Source organism: Bos indicus, chromosome 20 (genome assembly GCF_029378745.1).
Source record: "Bos indicus isolate NIAB-ARS_2022 breed Sahiwal x Tharparkar chromosome 20, NIAB-ARS_B.indTharparkar_mat_pri_1.0, whole genome shotgun sequence".
NCBI classification, from domain to species: domain Eukaryota; kingdom Metazoa; phylum Chordata; class Mammalia; order Artiodactyla; family Bovidae; genus Bos; species Bos indicus.
Window position 1 is genome coordinate 71134190 of NC_091779.1, and position 18630 is coordinate 71152819.

The 18630-nt window shown below is 61.3% G+C and overlaps 1 protein-coding gene across 5 annotated transcripts; it reads left to right on the forward strand.

Moving 5' to 3' along the window:
* Positions 1 to 10: 10 nt before the first annotated feature.
* BRD9 (bromodomain containing 9) lies at positions 11 to 18569 on the forward strand. Of its 5 annotated transcripts, none has more exons than XM_019982977.2 (16): positions 11 to 167; positions 790 to 1004; positions 1287 to 1419; positions 3109 to 3169; positions 3529 to 3673; positions 5774 to 5884; positions 6427 to 6602; positions 7821 to 7953; positions 9444 to 9519; positions 10091 to 10186; positions 10588 to 10720; positions 12208 to 12319; positions 13829 to 13867; positions 14841 to 14940; positions 16256 to 16423; positions 17922 to 18569. In XM_019982977.2, the coding sequence occupies exons 1-16, from the start codon at positions 116 to 118 to the stop codon at positions 18020 to 18022; spliced, it is 1851 nt and encodes a 616-aa protein (XP_019838536.2). In that variant the 5' UTR covers positions 11 to 115; the 3' UTR covers positions 18023 to 18569. The 5 variants fall into 5 exon arrangements, with proteins under 5 accessions (XP_019838536.2, XP_019838537.2, XP_019838539.2 ...); XM_019982978.2 differs by having other exon boundaries at positions 6469 to 6602; XM_019982980.2 differs by having other exon boundaries at positions 6487 to 6602.
* The last annotated feature ends 61 nt before the right edge of the window (positions 18570 to 18630 follow it).

Sequence of the window (18630 nt, forward strand, 5' to 3'; positions counted from 1 at the left end):
AGCCGCTTCCGGCGCGGCCCGGCGAGCTCCGCGGGGCTAGGCGGGCAGCGGGCCGGGGCCGGCGCGCGGCGGCCGCGCTCCAGGCGGGCTCGCTGCTGCCCTGGGCGCTGCCGCCATGGGCAAGAAGCACAAGAAGCACAAGACCGAATGGCGCTCGTCGTACGAGGGTGAGGCGGCGGCGCGCTTTGTGACGCCGGGCGGGCGTTCGCGGTGGCGGGGTCCCGGGCTCGAGGGCGGGGACGCGGGCGCGCTCACCGGGCCCCGGGGACGCGGCTCTCGGGCGTCCGCCCCCGCTGTCGCCGCGCCCTGGAGAAAAGCGTGGAGCATCCCTGTTCTTCGGCCGTGTTTCCTGAGGTCTCTCCCCGCCTGCGCGCTGTCCTGCTCCCTGTGTCAGGGATCCCGCACCGGGGGGCTGCAACAGGGCGGGAAGGGGGCGACCCGGGGCCCGGAGCTAGCGGGCCGGGATTGGGCCCCGGGGCCCCAGGCGTGGTCTGGTTCCTCCGACAGTGGCCTGGAGACCCCCCTTTCGTCCGGTGGAGGATAACTGGGCGGGGAGGGGAGGAGCCCCCTATTACCGTTCTTTGCACTCACCGCCCATCTTTTTCTAATGGTTTTGGCAGTGCCCTGCTGCTCACCTTAGCTCGGCTTGTCCTCCCACCTTCCCGGACGTCAGTGACCTCCCGGTGTCCCCTCACCTTGGGCCGAGGTGCCGCCGGCTGGGTAGCAGTGTGTGCTGCTGAGCGGTCTCCCCAAGGTCTCATACGGTGAAGGCCCCCTCTGTGTCCACAGACTATGCAGACAAGCCCTTAGAGAAGCCCCTGAAGCTGGTCCTCAAAGTTGGAGGAAGCGAAGTGACGGAACTCTCGGGGTCCGGCCACGATTCCAGTTACTACGATGACAGGTCAGACCATGAGCGGGAGAGACACAAGGAGAAGAAGAAGAAGAAAAAGAAAAAGTCGGAGAAGGAGAAGCACCTTGACGATGAAGAAAGGAGGAAGCGAAAGGTGAACGAGGGTGGCCCAAATCCCCTGGCAGGGGAGGGGGGCTGGACGGAGCCAGGGCTTCCTGGGCTCGGGCCGGGGTGTCCTCTCTGGCGGAGCACACCCCGCAGAGTCAGGGCCTCCCGTTTCTCATCTCGCCCGGCCACTGTGGAGGGTCTCTGGAAGTGTGGGGTCTGCAGTGAGAAGGGTCCCGGAAGAGGCTTTTCGCTCTCAGCACCCTCTTAGAGACAGGAGGTCTGTTGAAAACCACTTCATTGCCCTCGCTGCCTTGACCCTGCCTCGCAGGAGGAGAAGAAGCGGAAACGGGAGAAGGAGCACTGTGACACAGAGGGGGAGGCCGACGACTTTGACCCGGGGAAGAAGGTGGAGGTGGAGCCGCCCCCCGACCGGCCGGTGCGAGCGTGCCGGACGCAGCCAGGCAAGTGGTGGCATTCGGAGCATCCTGGAGCTGGGGGGCTTGTCGTGGGGAGCAGCAGTTGGCTTTCTGCCCTTGGGCTTGGGGAGACGCCTAGGACGGAAGGAGCCACACTCTCCATTCCAGGGCCTCACAGAGGAGCTGGGCCGGCCTGAGTTTCTTGCTGCTCGCTTCGAGCTTCTAGAGCAGGGCTTGGCCCACCGCGGCTCCTGGCCTCTTAGCGCGAGAGCCCCAAGAAGGTCCTTGGAGATGGGAGGAGGCCAGCGCTGGCGTCAGTCGTTCGGGCTCTTAGATCCCCGGGAGCTGTGCTGGTTTCAGCCAAGGAAACCTGGAAAGCTCAGGCCCCCTCTGATCTGTGTGGGCAGTTCCCTCAGGTTTCAGACTGTCAGGTGCCTCTTGGGGGAGGCCCGCTGGCTATGACTGGAGGTCTGACCACCTCTGATTTGCTGGGGGAGCGGGGAGACATTGTCTTGTGGTCATGGAGGTGGTGTTTGCTGGTAGCCCCACTCCCGGGGAGCAGTAAGACATGCGGACACTGGGCCTGCTGTGGGGGAGACAGGTCGGCATAGGGCAGCAGCTGCTCAGCTGAACATGGCTGTGGGATGCCTGCGGCTGCGGCTAAGTCGCTTCAGTCGTGTCCGACTCTGTGCGACCCCATAGACGGCAGCCCACCAGGCTCCCCTGTCCCTGGGATTCTCCAGGCAAGAACACTGGAGTGGGTTGCCATTTCCTTCTCCAATGTATGAAAGTGAAAAGTGAAAGGGAAGTTGCTCAGTTGTGTCCGACTCTTAGCAACCCCATGGACTGCAGCCCACCAGGCTCCTCTGTCCATGGGATTTTCCAGGCTGTGGAATGCCTGCGGTTGCTAGTAATCGCTCAGCTCATTCACACCACCTGTTGAGCGCCCTCCCCCGTGTGCCTGGAAAGCCTGTGGTCAGATGATGTTTCCTTGGGCCTCTTCTAGTCTCGCTCAACCGTGTTGCCCTGGTGACCGGAGTGACCCCAAGAACCCTGGTTCCTTGGTGGAGAAGAGCATTTGGAACCCCACATCTAGGGCTCTGGGTGCAGCCCTGGGGACACAGCGGGGAAGACTATATACTTAAGTGCTCTTGTGGAGGAAACCTGACTGAGCTCTGCTCACGCTCCCTGGAAGCCGTGCTTCCGTGCTGTGCGGCCAGAGGTGTAGTTAATAGAGTCCTCACGAGGACCCTGGTCTTATCGCCAGTTTACTAGTGAGCAGAGGCGTGAGCAGAGAATACATGTAGTTAATAGAGTCCTCACGAGAACCCCGGTCTTATCCCCATTTTACTAGTGAGCAAAGGTGTGAGCAGAGAATACCAATTGAATGCTATCAGGGCATTCATTGGCGACTTCTGTTCAAAGGCTTGATTGCATCTCCTCACCTTGTCTGGAGCGTCCTAGGCCCAGGAGGTGGAGGCTGGGGATAGGGTGGCGCGTGACGGCCCGTCTTGGTTGCCTCAGGGGGGTTGGGGGGGCTGCTGCTGGGTCCCCAGCTGCACTGGGCGGGGACCGTGCGTGGGTTTGCTAACCTTCTCATCTGCTTCTCGCGTGAGCCTGGAACACTGGAACGGAATAGATTAAGAAGGATCATGAAATTGGTGTTTGCTTTATGGTGAAGTGTCAGCGACACACTTTTGTTTATTTTTACTTTTTCCATTTTTAAATCGGCAGCTGAAAACGAGAGCACACCTATTCAGCAGCTGCTGGAGCACTTCCTCCGCCAGCTCCAGAGGTAAAGGGTGCTTCCGAGGGGCTTCTGCTGGGGCATCTGGGGTCTTCTCTCCGAGTGCTCTTGCCTTCGCAGGGGGTGGGTGTGCCTGTGGGAGCAGGGCTCAGGGTTCCAAGAACCCCGAAGTTGGCACCAGGGGTCAAACGCCAGAGGGTGGGGTCATGGCAGGACCCAGGACGGTAGTTTTGGAGTTTTTAGTGTATCCAAAATACCACAGTCTGAAAGAGTATAAATTTTGTTAATTTTAAGAAGCAACCTTAAGTTTTGGTTAATTGCCTCAGATTTTTTACTGTGAGGTGTTTGGTTCAAACACTTAGGTCTTGGGGTTTTTCCAGTTTAAATAAAGATATTTGTGTTTTCAGAAAAGATCCTCATGGATTTTTCGCTTTTCCTGTCACGGATGCAATCGCACCTGGGTACTCGATGATAATAAAGCACCCAATGGACTTCGGCACGATGAAGGACAAGATCGCAGCGAACGAGTACAAGTCAGTCACGGAGTTCAAGGTAGGTTACTGCACCTCCTGAAGGCGTCGCCAGGAAGCTCCGCGTGTGTTCACGCACAGCAGGCCCTTCATACGGCTGTGGTTGCCTGCAGTTGCAAGCTTTGTGGGTGTTTCTGTGTTGGGCTGGTGTTTTGAAAATACAGGGGTCAGTTGTAACTTTCTCCAAGTTTTGGTCTAAAAGTCGGCCTGTGTCTTGCATGCTAGTGGGCGTTCGTTTCTTAAGTTACTGTTTTGGCTTAAATGGACATGTCGGGTCCAGTGAGGGTGTGTTTGATTTGACCTGCAATGTAATTTTTCTAATGTAATTAACTGGGAGTTTAGATTTTTTAGGATCATAGTTTTTTGTCTCTTGAGTACTCTGTTGCTGACTCTGTTTTTCAGCACTGGCTGTGAAAGGTGAAAGCTGCTTTTTGGCATTCAGATTCAGGGGAAGACAAATGTCAGCGTTGACAGTGATGCCATTTAGAAAAAGGCGGTGCGTTTCTTTCTTAGGTTCTGTTCCCTTTGGCCAAGCTTGGCTTTCCTATTTTGCTTACTGGAGAACTCACTGGAAGTGTTGGCTGACCTGTGACTGAAAGGTGGGTGGGAGAAAAGGAAAGGTTTCCCGGGAAGTTCGGGCAGGTGGTCACCTGCATCTGGGTCCTGAAGTGCACCCATCCACCTGTGGGCCCAGTCTGGTCAGTCGCCCAGTGACAAAGCTGAGATGTGAAGAGTGTCACCCTGTCCCCCGTGGTGACCTGAGCCTGTCATAGTCGGGACCTGCGACACGGGCTTTATGGCCTCGGCCCAGCCCTGGGGACACTGGCCTGGTGGGGGAACAACTCTAGGTGGCACGCACCACCGTGACAGTCGCTGCCATCCTGAGGCTGACTCCCCTGTCAGGCGTGCCGTAAGCAGTTTGGCTAGGGTGACAGAATACTGACGTTTCAGGGCGTTTGCCTTTAATGTAAGTTGTTCACTTATTTTAGGGTCAAGTGTTTTTCTGGTGGTACTAGAGTAACCATCTGTAGGCAGAATTTCAAATTCTATGAAATAACTTTAGAGATAGAGGGCATGCCCACCTCTCAGGTTATCCCTCTGCTTTGCTCAAAAGAACTGGTTGTTGGTTCTTGTTCCCGTTAATGTCCAAGTTCCTTCCAAGGAGAGGGAAGGGGGCAGGTCAGGAAAGAAGCGGAGGAACCAGCATTTTACCCCCGTGAAGTGTGTGTGCTGTGTTCAGAAAGGATTACAGTTTGGCAAGCTTCTCATTCAAGCAAGTGAAGATTAATGAAGTTATGAAAATCTCTCAAAGTTTTTAAAAATGATTCCTGGATTACTCAGCCACAAAGAAGAGTGAAACATCATTTCACTTTTGCAGCAATGTTTGCAGCGACGTGGATGAAGTTAGAGGTTATACTCAGTGAAGTGCGTCAGGCAGATGTTACACGGCACCACTTACAAGGGGAATCTAAACGATGATGCAGATGAACTTGTCTGCACAACAGAAACAGACAGAACGAGTGGCGGCTGCCGGAAGGGCAGGGCTGCTGCTGCTAAGTCGCTTCAGTCGTGTCCGACTCTGTGCGACCCCATAGATGACAGCCCACCAGGCTCCCCCGTCCCTGGGATTCTCCAGGCAAGAACACTGGAGTGGGTTACCATTTCCCTCTCCAGTGCATGAAAGTGAAAAGTGAAAGTGAAGTCGCTCAGTCGTGTCTGACTCTTAGTGACCCATGGACTGCAGCCCACCAGGCTCCTCCGCCCATGGGAGGCTCCTCCGCCCATGGGGTTCTCCAGGCAAGAGTACTGGAGTCGGGTGCCATTGCCTTCTCTGACTAGGGGAGAGCAAATCAGGGTTCCGGGGGGAACAGACACAAACTGCTACATACAGGCACTTACTGTGTGGAACGGGGCTGTGCACTCAGTGTCTATAGTAAGCTGTGACAGAAAATGAGCTGAGAAGATTTCCATAAGTTAAAGGAAAGGTCTTCTTTAAACCGGAGAGCCACATTTGCTCTCCAGTGTGTTTCAGCGTCTTCCTGTGGCTTCTCCTGATAGGAATCTTGAGGCTCTTGTTGTCTGTGTGGTGTTCCACGTCTGGTGAATGGTCTCTCTTTTTCAGGCAGATTTCAAGCTGATGTGTGACAACGCGATGACATACAACAGGCCGGACACCGTGTACTACAAGTTGGCCAAGAAGATCCTGCACGCTGGCTTCAAGATGATGAGCAAAGTAAGGGGCCTCCGGTGGCTAGCGAGGGGCTGCGGCTGAGTGCTGCCGCCTCCTCCACGGCTCTCACAGCTGAATGGAAGCTCAGTGAATGCCATGCTCTGGCCGCGCCGCCCCCCGGCCTCGGCACGGGCCCTCTGCTCTAGGGAGCCCCCAGCCAGCTGCCCTTGCAAGCACACCCTTCCTCCAGACACACCCCCCTCACTGCTCCTGCCCATGGCCGTGTCCCCAGCAGGCTCGGGGCGGAGCTCCAGACGCGTGGGTCTCACTGGCTCGCGGCCTGCCTCGTGGGTTTGTCGTGTGTGGCTGCCTCCCGGAGCCCAGCGCCCCGCCTCCAGCCCCGGGCCCCCCTCTGCCCCGTGAGCCAGGCTGCATGCGCCACGTGTCTAGGACCAATGCAGCCTCACCAGCCTCCGGGGGGTGCGCCCTGCCCCGGAGGGTTAGCCGCCAGGCCGGGCGAGGCTGCGGCCACCCACCCCTCGCTTCGTCGGTGCTGTGGCCGGAGGGAGAGGTCAAGCCCGCGGCTCTGTGCTTTCTGGTTCCAGGAGCGGCTCTTAGCTCTGAAGCGCAGCATGTCGTTTATGCAGGACATGGATTTCTCTCAGCAGGCGGCTCTTCTGGGCAACGAAGACACGGCTGCCGAGGAGCCTGTCCCCGAGGTCGTGCCTGTGCATGTAGAGACGGCCAAGAAGTCCAAGCGGCCAAGTAGAGAAGTCATCAGGTAGAGCCGCCCGCCCGCCGGCTCTGCGGGCACCGACGCCCTCGCTGCTGGCGGGGGCTGCGTTCCAGCCCGTCTCACTCGGCAGCTGGGACAGAGGCTCACCCTGTGTTCACACAGAAGCAGCCGTCCTCCCTGCCTGCTCGAGAATGCAGTGGCTGTGGTGGCGGCCCCCCTCCTGCCAAGAGTGTCAGGAGGCCCTGGGGTCAGTCGTGAGGGGCACAGTTCTCCACTCTGGCCCCCGTTCCCCACGTGCTGATGCAGCGACGGGTCCTGTGAGGGAGTCACGGCCACCCCCCCGGGTGTCGGGGGCATGGGCTGAGCCACCCTTACCGGCCACGCTCACTCGGTCCTGGGTGTGGCTCGCCAGGCCCGCTGCCCGAGCGCTGCTGCTACTGCGTCCTGGGAATTCTCACTGGCCCTTCACTCCCGAGGGTCTCCTCTGTGCAGGACGCGTGCTGGTGGCCAGGGCTCCGCGTCCCACGCTCGGGGGCTGCGTTGTGCCATTGTAGATGACAGCTTGGGTCAGGGCAGGCAGGGCCTGTCTCTGGGCTCCTGCAGCTGGGGCCCTGGCTGTGAGGGGGCTTCCTGTAGACTTGGGACCCCAGAGGGCTCGCCCCAGACTCACTGTGGGGGTGCCTGCACTGTGCTTCTAGAGCCTTCCACGAGGAGACCCCCTCCCGCGGGTGCTGGCAGCGGCCCCTCTCGTCTCTGCCGTCTGGGGGCACTCTGGGGCCTGGGGCTGCCCACGGCCCGGGCTCACTGCCAGCGCCGCGACCTGCACGGGGTTCCTGCCTCTGTCGGTCCAGTGCCTGAGCGACGCGGGTGCCAGCGAGGCTCCTGCCGCCCGGGAAGCCGGGGCTGAGCTCCAGGGCCTCTGCTTGGCCGGCGTCCACGCACTGTAGCCCGCAGAGGGTTAGGAGCGGAAGGTGTCGCCCTAGACTGGAAGCTGGGGCTGAGCTCCAGGGGCCTCTGCTTGGCCGGTGTCCACGCACTGTAGCCCGCAGAGGGTTAGGAGCGGAAGGTGTCGCCCTAGACTGGAAGCTGGGGCTGAGCTCCAGGGGCCTCTGCCTGGCCGGTGTCCACGCACTGTAGCCCGCAGAGGGTTAGGAGCGGAAGGAAGGGTGTGAAGTGCGCTCTGTGCCCCCCGCTACCCCCTCTGCCACCGCGGGCGGGCTTCCGGGAGGGCAGGCGTGACTCGTGCGTGTCCCCGCCTCACAGCTGTGTGTTCGAGCCGGAGGGGAATGCCTGCAGCCTGACGGACAGCACCGCGGAGGAGCACGTGCTGGCGCTGGTAGAGCACGCGGCCGACGAGGCCCGGGACAGGATCAGCCGGCTGGTGCCTGGAGGCAAGGTAGCGCCCCCACGGGGCGGCCGTTTCATCTGCCAGGCGCTGGCCTGTCGGTACGACCCAGCATCAGCGGTCATCGCGAGCGTCTGGCCGGAGCGCCGCCCTGTCCTGGTGCCGCTGTTGCTGGAGGGCTAGCTCCTCGTCCCCGCGGCCGCCGCAGCCATCTGGCCATCTCCTGGGAGCGGGGTGGCGTGTGGTGTGCAGGTCGCCGGCCAGCAGAGGGTTGCGCTCTGTCTCCTGGCCGAGGCCGAGCCTGCCCTGCCTCTCCATGGCTGCGTGTCCTCTCCGTGTTCTCAGTGTCTGCGCCTCTGCAGTCTCCGTGGGTCTGACCAGGCGTGAGCTGGTCCTCAGGGCCCGCCCTGCTCTGCACACCTCCTCTCTGACACAGGAGGCATCTGGTAGGCGTGGCGGGAACCGTATGGGCGAGTGGCCTCAGATTTCCTGGTGACTGTTAGCGAGGACACAAGCAGAGTTGACCCTGGTGTTTTGTGTGACCCAGTGTGTCTAACGTTCTGTCTTCGCAAAGCCTGTGTGGGAATCTGCTTGAGCTTTCTGTTTACACTAAGTCTGCAGAGGATGCGGTGGGTTTTACATAAAGAACCGTGAGGTGGTCGCAGTTGGGATGTGTCGGGTTATGTAAGACACGTCGCGTTTTACGTCACCCGTTTTCTGCTGGTTTGCACACGCCTGCCGTGAGGTGTGAGGTCCCCGTGTGGTCACTGGAAGCTCTGTGTGTGGAGTCTGGTCTGCGCTGTGGTGGCTCCTCAGCCCTGGAGTCCGCGTTTCCGCATGAGCACTGATTCGTCCCCCATAAGGGTGTCCCATCCTGTTTGGGCCTGGGTGCACAGAGCTGGGACGGCCACATCTGTTTGTGCATCCGTCTGTGCAGCCTGCCCTGACTCACGTTCACCAAAGGCTGTGCATTCACACGGAAACCTCCAGGTCTGCCCACACCCGAGGGTCCTCTGCTCCTCACGGGCTCGTGACTGCAGCAAGGAGCCCTGCCATCGTCCACATCCCACCCCCGGGCTCCCCTGCACCAGCGCACTCGGCTGCTCCTGGCCTCCGAAGGGGCACTGCTCCCAGGTGGAGCTCGGTTTAGACAGGCAGGCTCCGTGTGTGTGGGGTGGGGCCTCTGGTCTCCTTGACCAGCCCCTGCCCCAGCTCGCATTGGTCAGGCTTCCGGCTCCTGGCAAAGGCTGTTTCTGGGGTGTCGTGTGTCCTTGAAGCACCTGGTCATGAGGGTCCTGGGAGCCCGGCTCAGGAGCTCCTCTGTGGCACACGCGTGCCCGGGGCCACGTGCTCACGGCATGAGGTGTGTCTGGTCTCGGGGGATGGGGGCTCTGTGGCTATTCAGTTTACTCAGGATAAGCCGTTTTCAGCGGCCATGGTTCTCCTGGGCCCTCAAAGGCGCCCTGCTTTGGGGGAGCCCTGGGCAGGGCCTGGAGGCCGCGGGGGTTGGGGGTGCGGGCGCTCAGGCAGCTCTCTTGCAGATGGGCTACCTGAAGAAGAATGGGGATGGAAGTCTGCTCTACAGCGTGGTCAACACAGCCGGGCTGGATGCTGATGGTGCGTGCCCGCCCCCACCCTGTCCTGTCTGCTGACCGGCCCCGTCCCTGGTCTCCATACCTTGGTGACGTGTAGATGGGGCATGGCCCATCGCCCACGTGGCAGGATGCCAGTGTGGTCAGGGGTCCTCTGTGGGTGCGGAGGGCAGGAGCTGACCACTTTAACCGTCAGCTGGAATGAACCGTAGCGTTCTCGATAAAACAGGCAAGCTGGTTCCACTCGAACTCGAGGTTGAGGTTCTGATGGGGACATGGAGACCTCTCAGGCCCCAGTCCCTGTGGGAACCACTCACAGGCCTTTCGGGAGGCGGAGGCGGCTGTGTTGCTCATGCAACACATGGACTGAGGTCTCGGAGGCGGGGTCCGTGGCGTGAGTTGGGGTTGTGTTGCCGTGCGGTGGGCTGACCGCTGGCTTTCTACTCAAACCGCGGGCAGCCAGGGTTTCAGGGCGGCTGCCGGGTGTATAGACCTGAATTCAGATGGTCCCAGGGGCCACCAGGCTGTGCTCCCACATGCCCCCACCACTGCATGCAGCTGGGGGCCGCCTGCTCACGGCCCCGGTCCCCTTGCAGAGGAGGAGACCCACCCAGTGGACCTGAGCTCACTGTCCAGCAAGCTGCTGCCTGGCTTCACCACGCTGGGCTTCCGGGAGGAGCGGAGGAGCCGAGGTAAGACCTCCCTCCCACCAACCCCACCCAGCAGCTGCCCTGTCAGGCCCAGCTCTGGGTCTGATCACACTCGGTGGGGTCCCAGGAGGGGCAGGAGCTGGAGCCCAGAGGGCAGGACTCGCCTCCGCGTCGGCCAGTGTGGGGCCCCCTCCCCGCGCTCAGCTGCCCTCCACGTGCTGATGGTCCATTGACACCATTTAAAGATCCTCCAACAAAGTCACGATTCCTCCACTTGGGGGTCATGATGCTGTAGGCAGCGGAGAGACCCCCCGCCTGGAGGTTACTGAGAACTCGGTGCAGAGGGCACGTGGGCTCCGCAGGGGGCCTCCGTGGTCCCTGGAGATGTGGCATGCGCGTGGCCCGCATGTGTGTCCCTCACGTCGGCCCCCGCACCCCCCCAGTCACCTTCCTCTCCAGTGCCAGCACTGCGCTCTCCACGCACAACAACTCCGTGTTTGGCGACTTGAAGGCTGACGAGGTGGAGCTGCTGTACTCGGCCTATGGAGACGAGACAGGCGTGCAGTGCGCACTGAGGTGGGTGGGTTGGCTGGCTTCTGTGGTGGGCTGCAGGCCGTGCTTGTGTTCAGTAAAATGACTGGCCTCTGCCAGTGACCTCGAAGCTCAGGTGACTGGACCAGGTTTTTAAGGGGATGACGATCCAGGCCGGAGCCTGCAAGAGCCTGGTGTGACCTACCGTGCTCCGGGGTCACAGCCGTCCAGGGGCTCTCGCGCCCGTGTGTCGGCTCAGGCAGCCAAGACCAGGTGTCTGTGACAGCACCCGCGTCCTGGAGGCGGGATCTGGGCTCCTCCTGAGGCCTGGCTGCTTGATGCAGACTCTGTCCTCCTCAGCTCCTCCCCTGAGTCCTCCCCCAGCGTCCTCCCCTGAGTCCTCCCCCAGCGTTTCCCTCTCCCCAGTGTCCTCCCCCAGCCTCCTCCCCGCAGCGTCCTCTCCCCAGGATCCCCCTCCCCAGTGTCCTCCCCACAGCGTCCTCCCCCAGCTTCACTCTGCGTCTTGAGCTCCTTTGGTCTGGAGACACTGAGGGCCACCCTGAAGGCTTCCTTTTAACTGAATTCCCTCTAAGGCCCCCGTCTGCACGCACAGCCGTGTTCTGAGGTGCAGGGGGTCACGGCCTCAGCGTGTGGTGTTGGGGACACAGTTCAGCCTCAGTTGTGACCGGTGTGACGTACAGTTAGTGATCTGGTATTGCACCCCTGTGGAATGGGATTTGTATTTTTTCACTCCTGAGAGAAAAGAGGACCATTTCTTTAGAATTCAGTTTTTTTACATGGGGACTGTGACAGCTGTGCTGGTCGGGGAGAAATGGAGTCTCCCCACGTTAGATCTTTGTCTTACTTCAAACACGACGTGGAGCGTGTTTGAAGAACACAGGGATCAGGTAGCTCCAATACAATAAACGAGCAGCTGACCCCGACGTTTGTGTGGAAACAGAAGTAGAGGAGGAAGACCAAGAGGAAGGTGTGGTGGCCGAGGTGGCCTCCCTGGACGTGGCCCTGTGTCGTCCTGCCCCAGCACACGGCTCTGGGGCCCGCTGCCCCTGGCCCAGGCAGCCGGTGCTGGGCGCAGTCAGGCCCACAGCCGTGTGAAGGCCTTGCCGTCAGGGCTCCTTCAGGCCTTGGCCTGGCTGTGCTGCTCGGGCTGTGGGTTCTGCTCTCGGCTTCTGTTCTCAACTTGTGGCATGGTTTGGGATTTTCTCACTTTGTTATGGTCCAAAATGACCCTAGAGGTGCTCCCAGCCCACCCAGTGTGGAGCCCTCCGTGTGATTTCTCCTTAATCTCCTTGTGTCCCTGAACCCAGAACAGACGTGAGTGCTCTCATAAAGTGGGCGTGAGGGACTTAGGTGTGCAGATGCGTGTTCTCTGCTTTGCTTTGCTTTTGCTTTTCTTGTTTGGGGTCACTGTTGTCCACCCCCCACCCGCCCCATGTGGACCTTGGGGGTGGGTAGCCAGGGCGGGAGGGTGCGGAACACAGGTCCCAGCCTGCTCTTGCGGCCCTCTCCAGCTTGCAGGAGTTCGTGAAGGATGCTGGGAGCTACAGCAAGAAGCTGGTGGATGACCTCCTGGACCAGATCACGGGCGGGGACCACTCGCGGATGCTCTTCCGCCTGAGGCAGGTGGGCGTGAGCCCCAGCAGCCGCCAGATGGGAGCAGGGAGTGTGTGTGAGGTGACCCGGAGCTGTTCCTCCCTGCGGGTCGGTTACCTTCCAGGGAAACCTAAGAAGGATGCCCTCGTCTGGCACATGTTCTTCATCCCTTTTTAGACCTGCCTTTCTTCGTCAGCTGTCACCTTCCGTCGTCCTGGGAAATCTCCTTTGCCTCACAGGACCTTTTTCTTTACCTGAAAACTCTTCGCACTTTACCTCCCTTTTTGGAACTTGTCTTCCTGGTGTGGACACCTGGATCGACGTTTTAGCCTCTTTGTAGAGTGATGTCTGACTCACCTTGTGTCTGAGAACGTGTCTGCAGTCACTTTTATTTTTATTTTCCATTTGTAGTTTGTCTTTTTTAGTCAAGATCAGGATTGGCAAACTTTGGCCTGTGAGCTAACAATGTTTTTTTGTTTTTTACAGATTTTGAGTGTTTTAGAAAGTAGAAATGGAGAGCGGGCCACGCCCTGTGCCTGACCACAAAGCCTTGAATGTTTCCTCTCCAGCCATTTTGTTTCTTTTTGTTTACAGCATTAGAGAAACATTTTAACTTTGTTCTTTCACATATAACATTCCACTTTTTCAGCACTACTTATTGAATAGACTATCTTCTTGGACTGGAAGAGTTAGTATTGTGAAAGTGGTCATACTCTCCAAGGCAATCCATAGATATAGTGCAGTCCCTATCAAAACATCAATGGCATTTTTCAGAAAGTTAGAACAAATGATTTTAAAGTTTACATGGAGACAGAGGAGACCCCAAGTAGCCAAAGCAGTCTTGAGAGAGAGCCTGGGGGTATCACTCATGCAGATTTCAGAGTGTACCGCTGAGCTGCCGGAATCAAAGCCGTGCGGTGCTGGCATGAACTAGCTACATAGGCGAGTGGAGCAGGATAGCCCAGAAGGAAGCCCAGACGCGTGCAGCTAGCTCAGGGCAGAGGAGGCGAGAAAGTTCTGAGCTCTTTACTAAACGTGGACTGAGCAGCACAGCTTCAGACCGTTGTCATTTAGTCTCCATCGTGTCTCACTCTGCGACCCCATGGGCTGCAGCCCGGTAGGCTCCCCTGTCCTCCAGTGTCCCCTGGAGTTTGTTCAGACTCACTTCCATTGAGTCGGTGATGCCATCCAGCCATCTCCTCTGCTGGTCTCAGCACCCTGCCTCCCCCGCAGCCGGCTCAGCCGTCCTCCTGGTGAAGCCCCAGCCCAGCGTCTGACTGCCTTCTGTTTCCCACCCCTGGGGCTGCGGGTGCATCCTGAGGGCTCTTGTGCCTTCATGGCCTTCTCGCCCCGGGTGGTCTCGTGGGTGCCCAGCCCACCGGGGGTCTCAGCTGGTCTTGTGCAGCAGGCTCGCTCTGGCTGCGGCCCACGAGGCCCGCTCGGGTTGCGGGCGGGCCTGTCCCAACTACGGGTGAGGGTAAACAGGTCTGCCTGGATGCAGCTGCTGAGAGACTGGCTCCTGTCTGTGGTTCTTTGTAGAGGAGAAGCGTTCCGATGAAGCCTCTGGATGAAGTGAAGGTGGGTTCCGTGGACAAGTTACAGACAGTAAAAGCCTAGTGGTTGAGGCCCCGTGAGGATGTCGCGTGTGGCCTTTGAGACAGCGTCAGTGGGAGGAGCTTCAGTCCCTTTGCTGAGGAGGAAAGTGAGATAGTCACCATGACCTGCCTGAGGGTGTGCAGCCGGCAGGGGCTCCTCCCAGGGGTGGGCTCGCGGGTGGGCAAGGGCAGTCAGCAGGGACGGCCTGGGGCCTCGCCAGCCCCTGAGGACGCGGTCCAGCGCCGCCTCTGCCCGCCCTGTAGTGACCAGGAGCACGTTTGGCCCCAGCTCTGAAACTGCCTGTATGGGCAGCGGCACCGGGACTGGGCCGGGCTGTGGGGGTCACTAGCCTCCCTGACGGGGCCTCGCGGGGCAGAGGTCAAGGCAGGTCAGGTGCCCGTCAGACGAGCCCTTGACTGACGGAGATTGGAGAGGGTGCCGGCCGAGGGCACGTGTCCCCCCGCGTGCGCCGGGCGGCCAGGTGTCTGCTTGGTCTCTGGGCTTTGCGACACGTTTGGTGTTAGGCACCGGCCCGGCATGGCCCGCGAGGATCTGGGGCGGGCTGCAGCCGCCTGAGCCAGGACCCCCCGACCCCGACTGGCCCACAGCAGGGCCCCTGCGGGTCAGCCCAGAGGAGACAAGGACCTGCCACGCTGTCTGTCGAGTTCCCAAAGGAGCCTGGCCTTGAGTCCTGGGCGTCTCCCTGGAGGACTCCCCCCCCCCCCCAGCATCTGCGGGTCTCTCCCCAGTCCCCCTAGTGCCCATGGCCCTTCCCAGCTGCTCCAGGTGGAGGTTTCCGGGGGAGCCCAGGCCTTGTGGTCCCTGGGCTACGGCACAGTCCCCTGTCTGTGGGCTCCTCACACAGACAGGACACAGCCAGCCCAGCCTCCGTTCCCTGGGTGGTGGGCACCAGCTCGCTGCCTTTCCTCCATCTCACGTGGCTTGTCTCCTGCAGGCCGGGGACCCTCTCGGGGACGGCAGCTCCACGCTGGACTTTATGGCCATGAAGCCCTACTCGGACGTCTCCCTGGACATCTCCGTGCTCGGCTGTCTGGGTAGGTTGTGCTGGGCACTGTGCTGTGCCTGTTCTCGGGAGGGTGGCTCGACCCAGCCCCCTGTCCTCAGGATCCCCCGCCCCAACCCAGCCCCTGTCCTTCGGACCCCCTCCCCGACCCAGCCCCTGTCCTCAGGACCACCCCACCCCACCCAGCCCCTGTCCTCAGGACCCCCCCACCCGCTGTCCTCAGGACTCCCAGTGGCTCCCGGCAGGGCTCGCCAGGCTCTCTGACCTCCGGCCCCATCCCTGGGTCCCCTGGTCCAGTGGGCAGCGGGGAGCTCCTGCCGTGGCCGCCGTGGTGCTGCATCGGCGTGCTTGCCGCCATCACGGCGTGTGCCCCCAGGAGGGCCTTCTGCTTATGTGGGCCCTGCCCTTCTGGCCCCTTCAGACCTACTGACATGTGGAGTCTGCAGGTGGTCATGCTCGTGGCTTGTCCCAGCAGACACCAGGGCCCTCCAGGGGGGTGCGCTTGGGGAGGAGGCGCTGCGGGAACCAACATCAGTTTGCAGAGCCCTGTTCCCACGGAGCCCCTGGCAGCGAGCGTGGCCCGTCACCCCCCACCAGGCGTGGCCCCAGCCCCGGGAGGAAAGCAGGCGGGGGCCCGGCGGGTCCTCTGTCCCTCGGGTGCGCCGAGGGCTGCCCGCCGGCTCTCCTCCCGCCGAGTCTACCGTTTCCTCTTTCGCGGTAGTCGGGTTGTCACCAGCCCTGTTTGCTCTCTGTCAGGTCTGTTCTTGGGCTGCGTCTCTCTGCTGTGCCCGGGCCCTGGGGTTTATCTTGAACGTGGGGAGTCTGACTGTAGTTTGTCCCGCGCTCACCTGGACCTGATTCGGTCCATCTCCCTCGAGGCATATTTTCTCCGCTGGTCTCCAGATGGGGCGGACACGGCCTTGCGGGCCCCAGTTTGTTGACCCCCAGCTTTTCTTGCGTCTTCCCTCCTCTTCCCATCACGTGTCCTTTCCCTTCTGAGGGTGCTGTGGGTCCCGGTCGCCGCCCCTATGTCTCGTTTGCGACGTCCCCTGGGGCTGAGCCTCCCTGCTTCCCGCCCGCCGGCTCTCGGTGGGTCCACCGTGCGGGTGCTGCCTGATGCCGGCGCAGAGCCCCGTGTGGTGTTCTCCCGGCCTCCTCAGGGTGGGGAGCCACTCAGCGCAGGGGAGCGTGGCCCCACCATTATGGGGAGGGTCCTGCCGGGCTGTCGGGGGGCGTGGCCAGTCGTCCGGCGTGCGTTGCTCCCCTCTGCGCGGTGCCTCACACAGTGTGGGCCCAGCTGGGCAGTGGTGGCAGAGCCTGGCCCAGCCCCATCTCCGTGTCCTCAGGGAAGGTGAAGAAGGAGCTGGACCCTGAGGACGGGCACCTGAGCCTGGACGAGACGACGAAGCTCCTTCAGGACCTGCAGGAGGCACAGGCGGAGCGCGGGGGCTCACGGCCCTCGTCCAACCTCAGCTCACTGTCCAACGCCTCCGACCGGGACCAGCACCACCTGGGTGAGGCCCGCCGCGCACCGGCATGGGGCCTCGGGGGTGGCCGGGGGGCCGGGGGCCAGCGGGCTGGGCCAGGTCCAGGGCTGCTGCGGGCCCCACGGGCTCTGGTCGGGCGGCCGTACCGGGGAGGGCTTGGCGTGGAAGGCAGTCTTGTGAACCGGGGGGCTTGGCCTGAAGATGCTGGGTCCATGTCGGGAAGAACCCCAGCCTGTCGCGTCCAAGCCATGGACCCCATAGCGTCATCGAGGAGGGAATGTTGGCTTCTTCTTGCTTCTGGTCCTGAAGCACTGTGCTCCTGCCCGGCCCTCGTGGCGGGTCATGGGGCTCTCAGTGGGGGGGGGGGGGGGGGGGGGGGGGGGGGGGGGGGGGGGGGGGGGGGGCGGGCCATGGGACATACCTTGGGTCCCTTGGTGGAGGCCACAGGACCTCAGGGCCCTCAGTTGGGGGGGCACGGGACAGACCTCGGGGCCCTTGGTGGAGGTGGAGGCCACAGGACCTCGGGGCCCTCGGTAGGGGGTCATGGGACCTTGGGGCCCTCGGTGGGGGGGACACGGGACAGACCTTGGGGCCCTCATAGGGGGTCGTGGGACCTCAGGGCCCTCGGTGGGGGGGACACGGGACAGACCTTGGGGCCCTCGTAGGGGGTCGTGGGACCTCAGGGCCCTCGGTGGGGGGGACACGGGACAGACCTTGGGGCCCTTGGTGGTTGTGGGGAGAATGGGACAGACCACGTGGTCCTCGGTGGGGGTGGGGGGCATGGGACAGACCTCGCAGACCTTGGTGGGGGTCATGGGACCTCAGGGCTCTCAGTTGGGAGGGGCACACCACCGTCCTTGGTCGGAAGCCCCGTGGGCGCATGAGGGTGGGTGGGTGGTGGGTGGCGACCCCACCAGGACAGGAGCAGACGCTGTCTGCTGGCCCCTTGAGCACGCTGTTTACGTCCTCAAGGTCCTGCGTCAGATCCAGACACAGCACTGACTTCCCTTTCTGCGGCCCTGACGTTTGGGGGCGGGGAGGGGAGCCATCAGCCGCAGACCGTTGGCTGAAGTTGTTCAAGTAGAGGACCGGCGTTTTGGTCCCATTAACCTGGTGATAAAAGCATGTGAAGAGGTTCCAGGTGACTCTGGGGTGGCTCCCAGCTATGAGGATCCCAAGGTCCTCCTGGTGGACTCAAGCTGACGCTGGGGCTCCTCAGGGTCTGGGGTGTCTGAGGAGCCCGGTGGGGTCCTAGTGGACTCGGTGACCCTGGGGCTCCTCTGGGTCTGGGGTATCCGAGGACCCCCAGCCCAGGAACTGCCTTCCTGCAGGATTGCCAGCCCTGCTGCATGGAGGCTCGGCCGCGCCCTCCTGGGGCCCTCGGGTGGTCTCTGCGCTAGTCCGGGGCTCTGGCTGCGCCATAGGCCCAGTTGGCCGCAGCCACAGGGACACGTGTCCAGCCGGGCCTCCTGGGCAGAGTGCGTGGCAGCGCTGGGCTGACATGCCCCCCCTCCCGTCACTGCAGGGAGCCCTTCTCGCCTCAGTGTTGGGGAGCAGCCGGAGGCGGCCCACGACCCGTACGAGTTCCTGCAGTCTCCGGAGCCTGCAGTCTCCACAAAGCCCTAGCCTGTACACGGCCTTTGGTGGTTTTGTACTTTCCAGTTTTTATTTGCATGTACAGAGTTTTTGTCACGAGACAAAGACTTCATGTTGTCCCCTTCGGCCTGCGGGAGCAGCCCCGGGGAGCTGGTGAGTCGTCTGCGATCACGTCGGCTGCACTCGGATGTGGGGTGTCCGTGAGCCCTGTGCATCCTGGGGTGGACGTCACTTATAAAGGGTGTGTGAGCAGATTCTGTGAAGCCGGCGTGGTCTGTCTCTGGGCTGCTTGGTGGCAGGGACGTCCCTCTCAGTGCCTGAGTAGACACACTGTTTAGTCTGTGTCCTCGGGGAGTGGACGTGGCTGAGTCTTGTGTGTACCCCACCCCACTGAGCCTGCATCCCCACACTGCTGGGGCAGGTCACAGCGGGGGCCACGTGGGGAGCTCTGTTGGGTAGTGGCGCGTCCTGTGGCTGCAGCTGCGGGTCGCGCGTTGGAAATGCTTTGTTCTGGATGTGTTTACTGGATGCCTGTTTGTACCTGCAGATTGTAAATACAGATCTTAATAAAAAGAAAGTGTCGCTGCGTGCGTCATTTACAGCCCGGCCAGGGTCCCCTGTTGACTTCACTGCAGACC

Bases quoted from the DNA above. Each gene is read 5' to 3' on its own strand.
- BRD9 (XM_019982977.2), top strand. From the start codon at position 116: ATGGGCAAGAAGCACAAGAAGCACAAGACCGAATGGCGCTCGTCGTAC. The intron at 5,885-6,426 runs GTAAGGGGCCTC...TTCTGGTTCCAG, and splicing joins GCTTCAAGATGATGAGCAAA to GAGCGGCTCTTAGCTCTGAA. The intron at 7,954-9,443 runs GTAGCGCCCCCA...GCTCTCTTGCAG, and splicing joins GGCTGGTGCCTGGAGGCAAG to ATGGGCTACCTGAAGAAGAA.